This window comes from Ixodes scapularis, unplaced genomic scaffold, assembly GCF_016920785.2.
Source record: "Ixodes scapularis isolate PalLabHiFi unplaced genomic scaffold, ASM1692078v2 ptg001274l_1___fragment_1__unscaffolded, whole genome shotgun sequence".
NCBI classification, from domain to species: domain Eukaryota; kingdom Metazoa; phylum Arthropoda; class Arachnida; order Ixodida; family Ixodidae; genus Ixodes; species Ixodes scapularis.
The window spans coordinates 1938831-1952392 of NW_024610129.1; the positions used below are offsets into that span (position 1 = coordinate 1938831).

A 13562-nucleotide genomic window follows, 5' to 3' on the forward strand; every position below is an offset into this window, starting at 1 on the left:
TACATAGAGGGGGGTGTCGTATAAACTTTTACATAATCATACAATATTTTACAAGAAAAAATAGAAGACATCGTGTCACGCTAAACAGAACCATGAAGGGAAGACATTACATAACAAAAAAGCCACACACGCACTCACATCATTGGAGGCAGTCGACGTGCTAGAAAAAAAGCAATAGACCCAGCGAGCGAGTAACATACAGGGCAATATATGATTCATTCACCCTAAAGATTCACGCAATAACAACATAAATGTATCATGATCAGTGACCGTCGCAATTTCGCTTGCCAACTCATTCCATTCAGTCGCCGATTGGACGAACGGGGAGTATTTGAACAGATTAGTTCTTGCAAATGGAATATGAACTTTGTAACAATGATCATGACGAGGGGAAATGCGAGCCGGTGGGAGAATGTTGTTTTGACGGAAATCTGAGGAACTATGATAGAGTTTATGAAAATGGGATAACCTTGCGAGGTATCTTCGCTGGTGGAGAGTCAATAAACCAAGTGAACTCTTAAGTTGACTGACGCTTATAGGTGAATACGTTTTTAGTATAAACCTGGTGGCCCTGTTTTGTAATGATTCTAAATTATTAATTAAATATTTTTGATGCGGGTTCCAAATTATAGCTGCATATTCCAACTTGGGCCTAATGAGGGTAGAGTATGCAAGTAGCTTCGTTTCTGCTGTTGCCATATATAAATGCCTTCTTAAGAAACCAAGTGACTGGTTAGCCCTCCTAAGGATATAATCTAGATGAGTGTTCCAGGAGAGGTTGAAAGTTAAGTGGACTCCTAAATATTTATATGTGGATACTTTATCCAATTTTGAATCTATAACTTTGTAGTCGTATTGAAAAGATGAGCGACGATTGGTAAATGTCATTATTTTTGTTTTATCTATATTTATCTGCATTTGCCACGTGTCACACCATGAAAGTATGATATCCAAATCACTTTGAAGGGCCTGGCAGTCGCTTTGACTAGATATTTGACGGTATACCACACAGTCGTCTGCAAATAGGCGAATCTTTGAAGAAATGTTGTTGAGGAGGTCATTTATATAAATTAAAAACAAAAGTGGTCCAATAACGGATCCTTGAGGGACACCAGATTTGACATGTATAGGTGGTGAGGTGATGTCATTTGCAAGTACTGATTGTTTTCTATCGTGCAAAAACTCACGAATCCATGTAATTACCTTATCATTAATTTTGAGATATTGTAGTTTTTTTTATCAGACGACTGTGTGGTACACGATCAAAGGCCTTCGAAAAGTCTATAAAAATAGCGTCGGTTTGTGAGGATGAGTGAATACAGGTATGCAAATCCGTTACCAGTTCAAACAGTTGGGTTTCACACGAAAGACCACGTTGAAAGCCGTGCTGATTGGGAAATAGCAGGTTGTTTGAGACTAAGTGTTTCATGACAGATGAATATATTATATGTTCTAAAAGTTTACAAAGAACAGAGGTCAATGAAATTGGTCTATAGTTTGTTGGGCAATTCCGATTACCAGATTTATAAATCGGCACGACATTTGCTGATTTCCATTCGTTCGGAATGTGGCCAGTATTAAGCGATTGCTGGAATAAGCTGGCAAGCACGGCACCTGATGCATCCTTTGTTAGTTAAAGTAGCTTCGAGCATACACCATCAGGACCCGGGCTGGATTTTGTCGGCAAGCGGTTAATGGCACTGATAACACCATCAATATTGATTTGCACATCGTCCATTTCTGGAATGACGATTGTAGGTGTAACATGGCTAGCCCCTAAAGGTGTATCCACACGACGGACCAAATCGCTGTTTTGGTCCGCGGGCCGCGCATCACGTGATCTCACGTCATCGGTCTTTGAGGTCCGCCGGCGATCCGCGGCCCGCGCTTCTGAGAAACGCCAAGCGACTTTTCTCGCCCGGACCTTGGCGGCGGACCGCGGCGTTTTTAGTATAATTGCAGTGCTAAGTCTGGCAACAAGCTGACTTTTGTTGTTTAGATTGGAATCGAAATCCAAAGTCGTGTTCTTTTGGCGCCAACTGTTGAAGACGAAGAAGACGAACCTTTTGTTGTGCGACGATGGCGGCATGGTGCGACGATGCAACTTTTTACTTCATCGCGCTCGTGGAGCAATTCCCCGCTCTGTGGGACAATAGATGCATGCCCTTTTCGGTTCACTTAAGTCCTCCTCGTAGTCAATAGTCAACGCCAGGGCCACCGCGGCCAAAAGTCTTTTTCGTTCAACCTCCATCTCGGTTCCTTTCAAATAGCCTCAAAGCAGCTGGTTGCATGCGTTTGGCAGAGCTGTGAGGTCGAGGGTTAGACCGGCCCGTTCACTCTGTCGTCTGCTCTTTTGGTCCGCCGTGTGGATGCTCATTGCAGCCGGGCGGCCCGCGGGCCTCGCATCACGTGATCAATCGGTCCGCGGCCCGGTCCGTCGTGTGGATACACCACGTGATCAATCGGTCCGCGGCCCGGTCCGTCGTGTGGATACACCTTTAAGGAGCTTCGCCCCTAAAACTCGAGTGAGTGAGCCCTAATGCAGCGATTGTTCTTTCATTGTACGCTTGTGAAAGACCAAGGCTGATATCACTAATCTTTCTCTTGGCTGAAAATTACGCACAATGCGACAACAAATATGCTAAAGCAGCAAAACACGAACCCGACCTCATTGGAAAATTTTATCTAAATTCATACAGAAAGTCTTACGAAAAGGCATTTCCCGTATACTTTTGTGTGGGAAGGCACACAGGAAGCACTTCGTATGCACTTGCAAATAGTAATCCGAAATGTGCAGCTAAATCCTGCATAGTTTCATACGAGAAGTCAAACAGGTAATGAATCATAATTCAAATAACAGTCATTAGAGGCACAATCCTAGTCTCTACAAAATAAGCCCTAGCATCTTTTCACTGCTACGCATATAGTGCTCCAACTCACTTCGTTTTGAATAAGAATCGGGCACTAAAAAAATCTCTGAGTATAGAGCGGGTTATGACCGCTGTGGCGGGCGATTCTTTTCAAGGATTTGGCATTTGACGGACGCCTTACACCGCCAACCGCAACATCAGCAGCCACAACTAATGCGACACTTACATCAACAACGGACGTCATTTCCGCTGGTGGGGATGACGTCCTATCAGGATCCTTTTTGTGGGTATGGATCTTGTATACCTATGCAGGATCCTGTGTCTTCGTATGGCAAGGGCAGAGTTAAAGGAGGGGGGGAGGGGAGCCCGCTCCCCCTTCTCCTTAAATCCCCAAAGTCAAATTTTTTTTTAAAGTAAAATCATTGATAAACACCAGCCAAAAGTTTAGTTTTTGGCGACATAGCAAATATTGGGTCAACACATTATATCGGGGCAACGTTTCGGCCGTAACGCGTCCTAACTGTTTTACTTTTTCACAAAACGTTGCTGTCTCTATGGGACCCCCGGCACTCTCAATCTGTCAACGACAGCTTTTTTGCCCGGGGACCCACAACACTGCGTTAGAAGATAAAATTGAATTGATTGAATATCTCAGCAGACTCACCCCCCCCCCCCCCCCCCCTCCGGCCGCCGAGTGGCCAAAGCCCCTCCCAGGCCTGACCCATAAATCCGCCCCTGGGGTATTCGCGACTCCAACTAACTATAGGTGGCGCCACTCATTTTCCAAGATGGCGGGTTTAGTGAGGGTCAGAGATGCGTGCCGCTGTTGAGCCTGTCTAGCGTGCTGGCTTCACTGAGCGACATAAATTATTTCTGGTAATACGAGGAAGCTAATGTATTATGAGCGCAGGTCACCTCTTTAACCTGAAAACAAGAACGGTGTTTAGCGTATTATTTACGGAAGGATGCACGTTTTTATTCTGGAGCGAAACCGAAACTTACCTCTATTTTGAATTTAATTTCTTGATATAGGTCTTAATTTCGAATTCTTTCATGACTCAAGATGTGTCTCACATCGTAATTATTTACTTAGAAAAGTTGTTCGCGGAAACTTTATTTTGGGCATATTGTTCGATCCAGTCTGATATTTGTAGTTGTTGAAAAAATCAGTGCTTATATCTGTGCGTTCTCGCTGCCGTTTTCACGCTCAGAAAATCGTCATGGAAAATAATGACAATTATTCCAGCACAAGAATAAGAGAATAATTCAAATATTTACAATATGTCCACGAAACGCATAAACTAATAAACGCTGCTCTCACTGCAACAACCCGAAGACGGAATCTGAGTCAGACAGCTGAAGTGCGTGTGTGTTTTTATAGCACCGCGTGACGCGTAGGACTTCATATCACATCCAGTGTTTGACTGTTTGTCTACCTTGATAACTATGTCAGAGTTTTTCATATGCTGAAAAGAAAACAGAATTATACCTTTCTGGAAAGACTATTATGGTTAAATAGCGTATTCTCGTTATCTTGGCGTTAATTAGAGGCATACATTGCCGCGATTTGTATTAATAATAATAATATTAAAATTCACATATTTGAATAAGTAATTCTTGAAGCTCTAATATGATTTGTTAGTTACGATCTAATTTTAAACGCGCGAAGAAATATGACAATGAAAACTGTGCTAATTATCATCACTGGTTCCAATTGCTGCATTTTAATTACCAATAAAATAAAAAAAGAGTTTAAAATCAATTAAAACATTTTAGCTAATGTGAGAAATCCATGTAAAATTACATTAATTGTGGATAAAGTATATTGTGCTATCAAAGCCGAGACTTTTGACAATCGGCGAAACGTCCAGAATCGCCGCCAATATATTTCCAAACCAAATGCCCAAAAAGTGAAAAAAAAGCTGTTTTTTTTAATTATTAGTTTTTTTTATAACATTGATTTACTTTTGTATTTGCTCGCCGTCGTTTTGCCAATCTCAACCTTTCCAGTTCGAAGGAACGCCTACCTGCTTGCACGTCTGCTCACTGCAGCACGTTTCGTTGGTGTTGGAAGCCGGTGAAACAGTATTGAGTTTTAATATTGCGTATTCGAGCGAACGCAAGTGCTGTGTGTCTGCGTTAGCTTTGCGTGCTCCACACTGCGCGTGCGCGGAGCCCACAATGGCGGTCTTGGATGGCGCATGGCGATGAGGCGCACGCACAACGTGGGGCACGCAACTCTAACGCAAACGCACACCGCTTGCGTTTGCTTCTATGCGCAATACTAAAACTCTCCACGTACAATCCCATACCGGCTGCAGCACTGCGTTGGGACAGTGAAGAGTGTTGTTTGCATTCGGAAACGACATTTTGCGAGCCATGATCGCGAGCAGTTCCGCCATGCCCGCTGAGCAGGAGAATCGGGGGACCCTCACTAGAGCGCTTCCCGTTTCCGCCGCGGGAGGGCGAGCGTCGAGCTGGAGACGCGAATACCTACACAGAATCCTGTAAGCGGGTATGGGCTTCATATACCTACACAAGACGCCGTATCCAACAACACTATATGAAATTTATACAAGATCCCTTAGTAGGAATATACACATTTTCCACAAGGGAGCAGCCATTTTGAATGTCGTCACTTCTGGCATGCGGTAAAACATCGTTTTCGTCTCTCCACGCCCCTGAAAGGTGTGCAGGAAAAATGCGTGACCGTCACACATTTTTTTGCCTCACCTATGTTTTCTTGCATATTCCAGGTTGAAATGTTTTATTACTTTTTTGTCCCGTATACCAGACACGGAACCCACGTGACTGAGAACGACAGGAAACAAGAAGCGTCTATGTATAGACCAACACGCTGTTTACAAACAAGCCCGCGTTTGCCCACACAAGGTGTGGGGACTGCGCATGCCCAGAAACGAAATTCGCGTGAAGGGAAGCATCTGCGCATGCGCAGTGCCGTCGACAGTGCCACCGCAGCTGCGTCACGTCAGGGCCGCGTGTTAATCTATAAGACTTTTTTTTTTTTTTTTTACAAGCGCGTGGTTTCATCTGTTCGGTTGCGCGAGAACACGTGCAAGCGATCAAAAGGATCAAGTCTGATGCTTCCGTCAACAGCTTTGACAGCGTATTACCCTAAGTATGAAAGAGATTATTCGCAACTTTCAGCGATGGTGGCACCGCGGTGTGAGAATCGCGCTCCCTAGCTCCTGAATGATCGGCTTCACAATAAAGGTGCTTGCCTACACCTATCCTGGCATGAAATAAATAAATAAGCTCTAATTCTGCTCGTATATTGCAAAACTAGAATTACTTAGGCGTCGCTGACACACCCTCGTACTGCTGTTCTACGACAATCAGCCAAATGACGGCCATTTTTACAGGCGCCAGTGCGCACCCCTATAGGTCGTGAAAGTTGCGATTAGGCGAGCTGTGGTGGGGAGGACGGAAGCGACGGCGGCTCCCGAGAGGTCCCGAGAAGCAACTCTTGGAGAGAGAGAGAGAGAAACATCTTTATTGAACCGAGCTAATTACGACGTCTTCTTAAACGCCGTCGATGGAAGTGGTTCTCTCTTCACGGGACCCATATGCTTCCCTAGCCGTCTGGCCCCTGGAGATCAGGACAAGCTGGTCTTCAAGTGCGGGGCTGGTTAGCAAGGTATCCTATCGCACGGTAAGAGAGGATGAGGGAGTGGGTGGGGTGGTGGGGGCGGTAAGAGGTGTGGGAGGGGAGGGGGGGTGGCTTGACAAAATCTTATGCTCCAATGACGTGTTGGAGTGTGCCTAACTGAGTCCTCCAGAAATTACATTCCTTCTCGTACCTTTCCGGGTACATCTTGTTTTGAAGGTAAAGGGGTATTCACACGAGGGAGAAATCCCGGGGATTTCTCCCCGGCACGCGAGAATCACGAGATGAAAACGCGAGGCTTTTGCACATCGCAAAGCCTAACGTTTTCGTCGTGGAATGCGCGTGCCGGGGAGAAATCCCCGGGATTTCTCCCTCGTGTGAATACCCCTTAAGGGTGCGGGAAAGATTCTGCCTGTACCTGCCTATAAATCGCTTGCTGTTCTCTGCTAAGCGATTTTTGAGGATCGGGGTAACGTCGCCTTTCCATCCTGTAATGGTTCGCAATGTCGCTATCATCAATTACGGACCGTGGCTCACCTTCCTTTACCCGGTGTTTCATCTCTCGGGCAAACTGGTGGGCAAGTTCGTTGCCCTCCAGCCCAGATTGAGCCGGAGTCCTTATCAACTCAACGTTCCTTTCAGGTACACATCGCGACACTGTTAGCGCAAACACGACATCGGCGATTTTTCGCAATTTATTCAGAAAACGTATTAGTGGGCTCATACCTTTACCTCTTATATTAGAGCCCTAGACGAGGTCTTTCTATAACAATAATATCTTTGATGGCAGCCTTTCCGTTCTAAGAGAAAAACACAAAAAACTGGCGATCGCTTGTTCGCGCCAACAGTGTCACGCTCTGTACGTCGCGTTTATTTTGAGAATGTATTGCCGCAAGAGACACCCACCCCTTTCTTTAGCTGTTATATGCCTTTTGCGAGTCAGTGACAATTCTTCCCACTTTGGGCTGCGCGAGTGCTAGAGCTATTGCGACCTCTTCTGCCCATTCCGGAAAAGACGTCTTGATGGAGGTGCAGGTCACAAGCAACTTCCCTGTCGTAACTGCCGGCGTGCTTTCGATGAAAACTTGGGTAACGAAGCGTATGTGTAGAAAGTGACCCCCTCTTCCTCTTCTATTTGAACTAAAGTCTCCGTCAAGGCCGCTATACGAGCCGCTCTACGGCTGTCGTTACGACGCTGCCTCATGTTTCGAGGCAGCGGCTTAGAGTCGATTTTATGCTCCCATAGCCTGGGTAACGGCCCCGTTTCCTTCCGATCTGCCTCTTGCCAGCCAAACTTGGCAAGAACGCGACGTCTTGCCAAAGTATGACTGAGCCGAACTCTTTGATTAGACAGATGAGCTTCTTTTAACTCTTCAACGACGTTGTGCTTGGCCATGCCGAGAAGCTTGTCTGTCGACGAATGCTTCGGCATGCTCAGCGCCATCTTGGTTGCCTTCCGTATAATAACGTTCAACTGCACCCTGTATTTCTTGAGTAACTTGAGATACGGCGCCGCTTAAACGATGCGCGACATCACGAAGGCCTGGACGAACGTCAATGCACCATCTTCCTTGAATTCTCTTCTACACACGCTGGCGCTGTCAGAATGTTCTACACACAGAACCTTCTACGCCGAATCTTCCAGAACCCCACGCGTGTACATAAGGGGCTCCGCGTGGCGAGCCGCAGTTAGTTTCACCTCAGCGTTCGATCTTGCTGCATCGCCGCCTTCGACACCCGCGACGCTCTGTTGTTATCATTCTTTTTCCTTTTATTTGTGGGCACAACTTCGCCCCACTGAACGTTCGTTTACTCAGTCATTCGCCGCCTCATCACTTGCCATTCGTGACATTGTGGTGGAGGTGCGGGGTACCGCATGTCCGTGCAGCGCACCTCCCCTCCCCCCCCCCCCCAAGTTCCCACAGTACAACTCCGAACCCCAGTTTCGGAGGCCCCGACGAAGACCAGATCAAGACCCGATCAAATCGCCGCATCCAAGGTCTACACCTGGAACACGGACTTCTGCCACCCACGACTAAGCCGAAGAAGACGACGATGGTCAACCAGGCGCAGACCCCGACCGCTTCTGCCGTCGCGTAGCTGCCGGTCACACCCAGAACTCCAACGCCTTTTCACGGAGACGTCCACGAGGACATTTAAGACTGGCTGAAAAATTCAGCGTGTATCCCGCCACAACGGATGGACGACTGAGTTTACCGTCGGCAGCGAGCGGAGGACCTTCTCCAAACAAGAGTGCAGGGCCCCAACGAAAGCGTGACCAGCTTCGTAGAGGATGTCATGCGCCTATGCGCCCGAGCCGATCCGGAGGCAGCCGAGGAGAAGAAGCTTCGCGTCCACATGCGTGGCGTGAAGGCTGAAATTTTTGGGAGACTTGTCCTCAATCCCCCGACAACAAGTCCACGGTTTTGTGGCTGAAGCCCCTAAGATCGAGCGCGCGCTGCCGACCCGAGCAAGCTATTACCATCGACTCGCCGGCGTGCCTGCTCCTCCAACCGCCGCATCTTGCCGACTGGACCTGAATACCACCGGTGTCGACGGCCTTCGGAAAATCGTCCGCGACATTGTCCGTGAAGAAATACGCAAGATGCTCCCCGCCGCGGATCGCCCATCCCCACTGTCGCTCACTGAGGTTGTTCGAGAGGAGGTTTACAGAGCTTTCCAACCTGACAACCTGAAGTCCTGATCAACACGACGACTCCAGAGGAACCGACATTGAGCTACGCCACCATGGCCCGACGACCCCCCCCCCCCCCCCCCCCTCCAAGCTAACCGCCAATCCACGGCGCCACGACAGCGAGACACACCGATGCCGTTGCATCCTGGTCGCCGGGAAGGAGAAGTCCAGTATGTCCGCCCGGAACAACTATCGCCGAGAAAAATCGACGTGTGGAGGACGGCCGATCGACGCCCGTTGTGCTACCACTGCGGGTAAGCCGACCATATCTACCTCCGCTGCCCCTACCGGCAAATAGGGCTGCGTGGCTTCCATCCGAACGATCCACGTCCACGCTACGGTGAACGACCGCAGGAGATCGAAGAATACCTCAGACGACCTCAGTCTCCCCCGCCTGCAGCTCGCCGCGTCTCCCGGTCGCCATCGCCACGACGAACAGCTTCGCCGACGCAGCGACCCCGACGTGAAAGCCCGTCGCCCCTCGTTCCTCGCCGGGGAAACTAGGCGCGGCAACCCCTGGAGGTGGAGTTGCCGAAGACGACCGACGCCAAGATCCACCACAAACGTCGGAGGGCCCCCACTCAAACATTACCGGAGACCGAAATGACGCTTCTGCAACGGTGAAGAATAATCTACATGTCGTTATCGACGGCCACGACGCGTCGGCTCTCGTTGACACTAAGCAGACTACTCCGTTCTGAGTGGGAGGCTCTCCCAACGCCTTCGGAAAGTGACGACGCTGTGGGATGGCCCACAGATACGGACCGCCGGGGGACATCTCGTCACGCCAGTCGGAAGATGCACTGCTCCCGCCGAGGTTCACGGCAAGACGTGTCCTGTGAAATTCGCTATTCTATAAGACTCTGCCAGAGACGTCATCCTCGGCATGGATTTTTGTGCGAATACGGCGCTCTTATCGACCTTGGTAAAAACAGATTGACGCTGCGTACACCTCTTCCACCTTCAGGGACACCCCGAACAGCGTCAGCTGCCGCCCGAATCGCTGCCGACCACGTTACTCTGCCGCCGCGATCAAGTGTCGTCGTAACCGTCGTGACTGATGCAGTTATCCGCGGCGACATTCTTCGGGAGGGAAACCTTCAATTGGTACTGGGAAGAGGAATAGGCGCTGCGAGAGGAGTAGCTGAACTTGGGGATGGCCGCACTGTAGTCCTCGTGACGAACTTCCGAAATGAAACGCAACATATCACGAAAGGTGCAGCCGTGGGTCACGTCGAGGAACTCCGGAGCTCCGCCCAAATCACTGGGATTACTGAAGAATCCTCGCCACCTCAGCAAGACAGTACGTCGCCAGCGCAGCTCGACATTGACCCTAAGCTTCCGGGCCCGAAAAGAGGGCAGCTGATCGACCTCCTCGCCGAGTACACCGACTGCTTTGCGACATCGTCGAAGGTACCCCAAATCGCCGTTGCGAAGCACCGCATCATTACCTAGCACGACGCGCGCCCTGTGCATCGATCGCCGTACAGAGTCTCCGTAAAACAAAGGAAGGTAATCCAGGAGCAAGTTCAAGAGATGCTGAACGACGACATAATCCAGCCTTCAAGCAGTCCGTGGGCCTCTCCAGTCGTACTGGTTAAAACGAAGGAGGGAACGCTTAGGTTCTGTGTGGACTACCGGCAGCTGAACACGGTAACGTAAAAAGATGTATATCCACTTCCCCGCGTCGACGACACGTTAGACCGGCTGCGCCACTCTCAATACTTTTCATCGATGGTTCTGAAGAGTGGCTTCTGGCAAATCGAAGTCGACGAACGCGACCGAGAGAAGACAGCTTTCGTCACGACGGATGGCCTGTACGAGTTCAATGTGATGCCTTTCGGCCTATGCACGGCGCCAGCAACTTTCCAGCATGTCATGGACACCGTACTGGCAGGACTGAAGTGGCAGAGCTGTCCCGTGTACCTCGAGGACGTCGTAGTTTTTTTCCGGCAACTTTGACGAGCACTTGCGACGTCTCCGAGCTGTTCTCTAAGCAATACGAACCGCCGGACTCACTCTCCAACCGTCAAAGTGTCGCTTCGCTTATGACGAACTGAAGTTCCTAGGTTACGTGGTTAGTAACGAAGGCGTTTGCCCGGACCCAGAAAAGATTCGCGCTGTCGCAGGATTTCCAGCGCAGACAGACAAGAAGGCCGTACTCAGGTTCCTTGGACTATGTGCCTACTATCGGCGCTTCGTTCGGGATTTCGCTAGGATTTCTGCACCGCTCACAAACCTCACGAAGGACGCCCAGAAGTTCGAATGGGCCGAGGAGCAGCAGCAGGCATTCGACGAGCTGAGGCGACGACTCCAGACTCCTCGTGTTCTTGGACATTTCGGTCAGGATGCGGAAATCGAGATCCACACGGACGCAAGTAACGCAAGACTCTGCGTGATACTGGTTCAACTACAAGAAGGCACCGAGCGAGTAATCGCCTATGCAAGTCGGACACTATCCACGTCGGAGAAAAATTGCTCCACGACTGAGAAAGAACGCCTTGCGGTCATCTGGGCAATCACGAAGTTTCGTCCGTACTTGTACGAGAGCCCGTTCCGCGTAGTCATGGACCACCATTCGCTCTGCTGGCTTGTCAGCCTCAAGGACCCGTCAGGACGCCTCGCTAGATGGAGTCTCCGGCTAAAAGAGTTCAACATGACTGTGGTCTACAAGTCCGGCCACAAGCACAGCGACGCCGACTGCCTGTCTCAAGCGCCCGTCGAAACACCTTCCGGCAGCAGCGACGACAATGAAGACGAGTGCTTCCTAGGCGCAGTGAACATTGACGACATGGCACGACGTCAACGAGACGATCCTGAGCTGCGCGCACTAATAGAGCACCTGGAAGGGCGCGGGAGTACCACGCCACGTGTTTTCTCACGAGCCCTGTCGAACTTCCTGATGTGACAAGGTGTACTCTACAAGGAGAACTTCAGGGACAACAACTTGTCCTGGCTGCTGGTAATTCTGACCGACCTTCAAGAGGAGATCTTCGAAGCCTGCCCCGACGACCCAACGTCCGGACACCTTGTTTACACCCGGACACTGGCCCGTATTCGTGAAACGTATTACTGGCCCAAGCTCCCCAAGACCGTCCACCTATACACACGATCATGCCACGAGTACCAGCGACGCAAGAATCCTCCGATGAGGCCGGCCGGACTCCTGCAGCCAATTTCTCCTCCAACTGCACCCTTTCAGCAGATCGAAATGGATCTACTCGGCCTTTTTGCGACGTCGACGTCGGGGAACCGGTGGATCATCGTCGCCACAGATTATCTCACCCGGTACTCCGAAACGAAAGCCCTTCCTGCAGAGACTGTTGTCGAAGTTGCCAAGTTTTTCATCGAGTCCATCGTCCTCCGGCACGGCTTTCCCCATATCCCAATCTCAGACCGTGGATTATCATTCATGGCCCAGCTGTCGCAAGAAGTCCTTCTTCTCAGCCACACCAGCCATCGTCGCACCACGGCGTACCACCCGCAGACCAACGGGCCGACGGGAAGACTCAACAAGACCATCGCCGATATGACCTTCATCTACGTCGACGTCGAGCACAAGACATGGGACGAAGTGTTGCCGTACGTCACGTTGGCCTACAAAACGGCCGTGCAAGAGTCCATTGGGTAGACACCCTTTCAACTGGTTCATGGCCGCAAGGTAACGACAATGCTGGACGTGATGTTACCCCAAGAACCGGCTGTCGACAGAAGCGACGACCCTCAGATGGTTGCCCAACGGGCAGAAGTCCGTCAGCTCGCCAGACTCCGGATTAAAGCTCAACAACGCTTCGACTTTGGCCGCTACACCTTTCGTCGTCGGGACGTCCACTTCCAGCCCGCAGACAGGGTCCCCATTCGTCGCCGTGGCCTCAGCGAGAAACTCCTGAAACGGTATTTCGGACCGTACAAGGTACTTCGTCGACTTGGAGATCTGAACTACGAGGTGATGCCCGACGGAACAAGAACATCATCACGCCGTCCACCACGGCCTGAATGAATCCGTACTACGCTCGATAGGACTGTGGACCTTATGTGTTCCAAATGATTATTTAGTCTACTTTCCTTTTTATTTGCTCTGTTTTGTTTTGTGTTGCATCGGGGCGATGCACTTTTTTAAAGTAAGGAGTGATGCCGCGAGCGCAGTTGACCAAGCAGGCAGTGCGCTCGTGGCCTAACGGTTATCGAGCGTGCCTTCCACGCAGAAATCTAGAGTCCTGGTCGCGGGGACGCATTTTTGTTGACGCTGACGTAAGGTTCTGGTAAATTCGAGAACCGTGCTGCTTGTTCGAGGTCAGAATGTTCTACACGCAGAACCTTCTATGCCGAATCTTCCAGAACCGCACGTGTGCACATAAGGGGCTCCGCG

The 13562-nt window shown here is 50.0% G+C and overlaps 2 protein-coding genes across 2 annotated transcripts in view; one reads left to right on the forward strand and one right to left on the reverse strand.

Annotated features, from left to right (window-relative positions):
• Positions 1 to 13562, forward strand: part of LOC121046821 (ficolin-1-like) — a 118363-nt gene that overhangs the window by 77869 nt on the left and 26932 nt on the right. The gene's annotated exons all lie outside the window — the stretch shown is intronic.
• On the reverse strand, positions 200 to 960 carry LOC121046819. The gene has a single exon (XM_040501491.1). It carries the CDS (start codon positions 916 to 918, stop codon positions 220 to 222), a length of 699 nt encoding a protein of 232 aa, XP_040357425.1. The 5' UTR covers positions 919 to 960; the 3' UTR covers positions 200 to 219.

Bases quoted from the DNA above. Each gene is read 5' to 3' on its own strand.
- LOC121046819 (XM_040501491.1), bottom strand. From the start codon at position 918: ATGCAGATAAATATAGATAAAACAAAAATAATGACATTTACCAATCGT.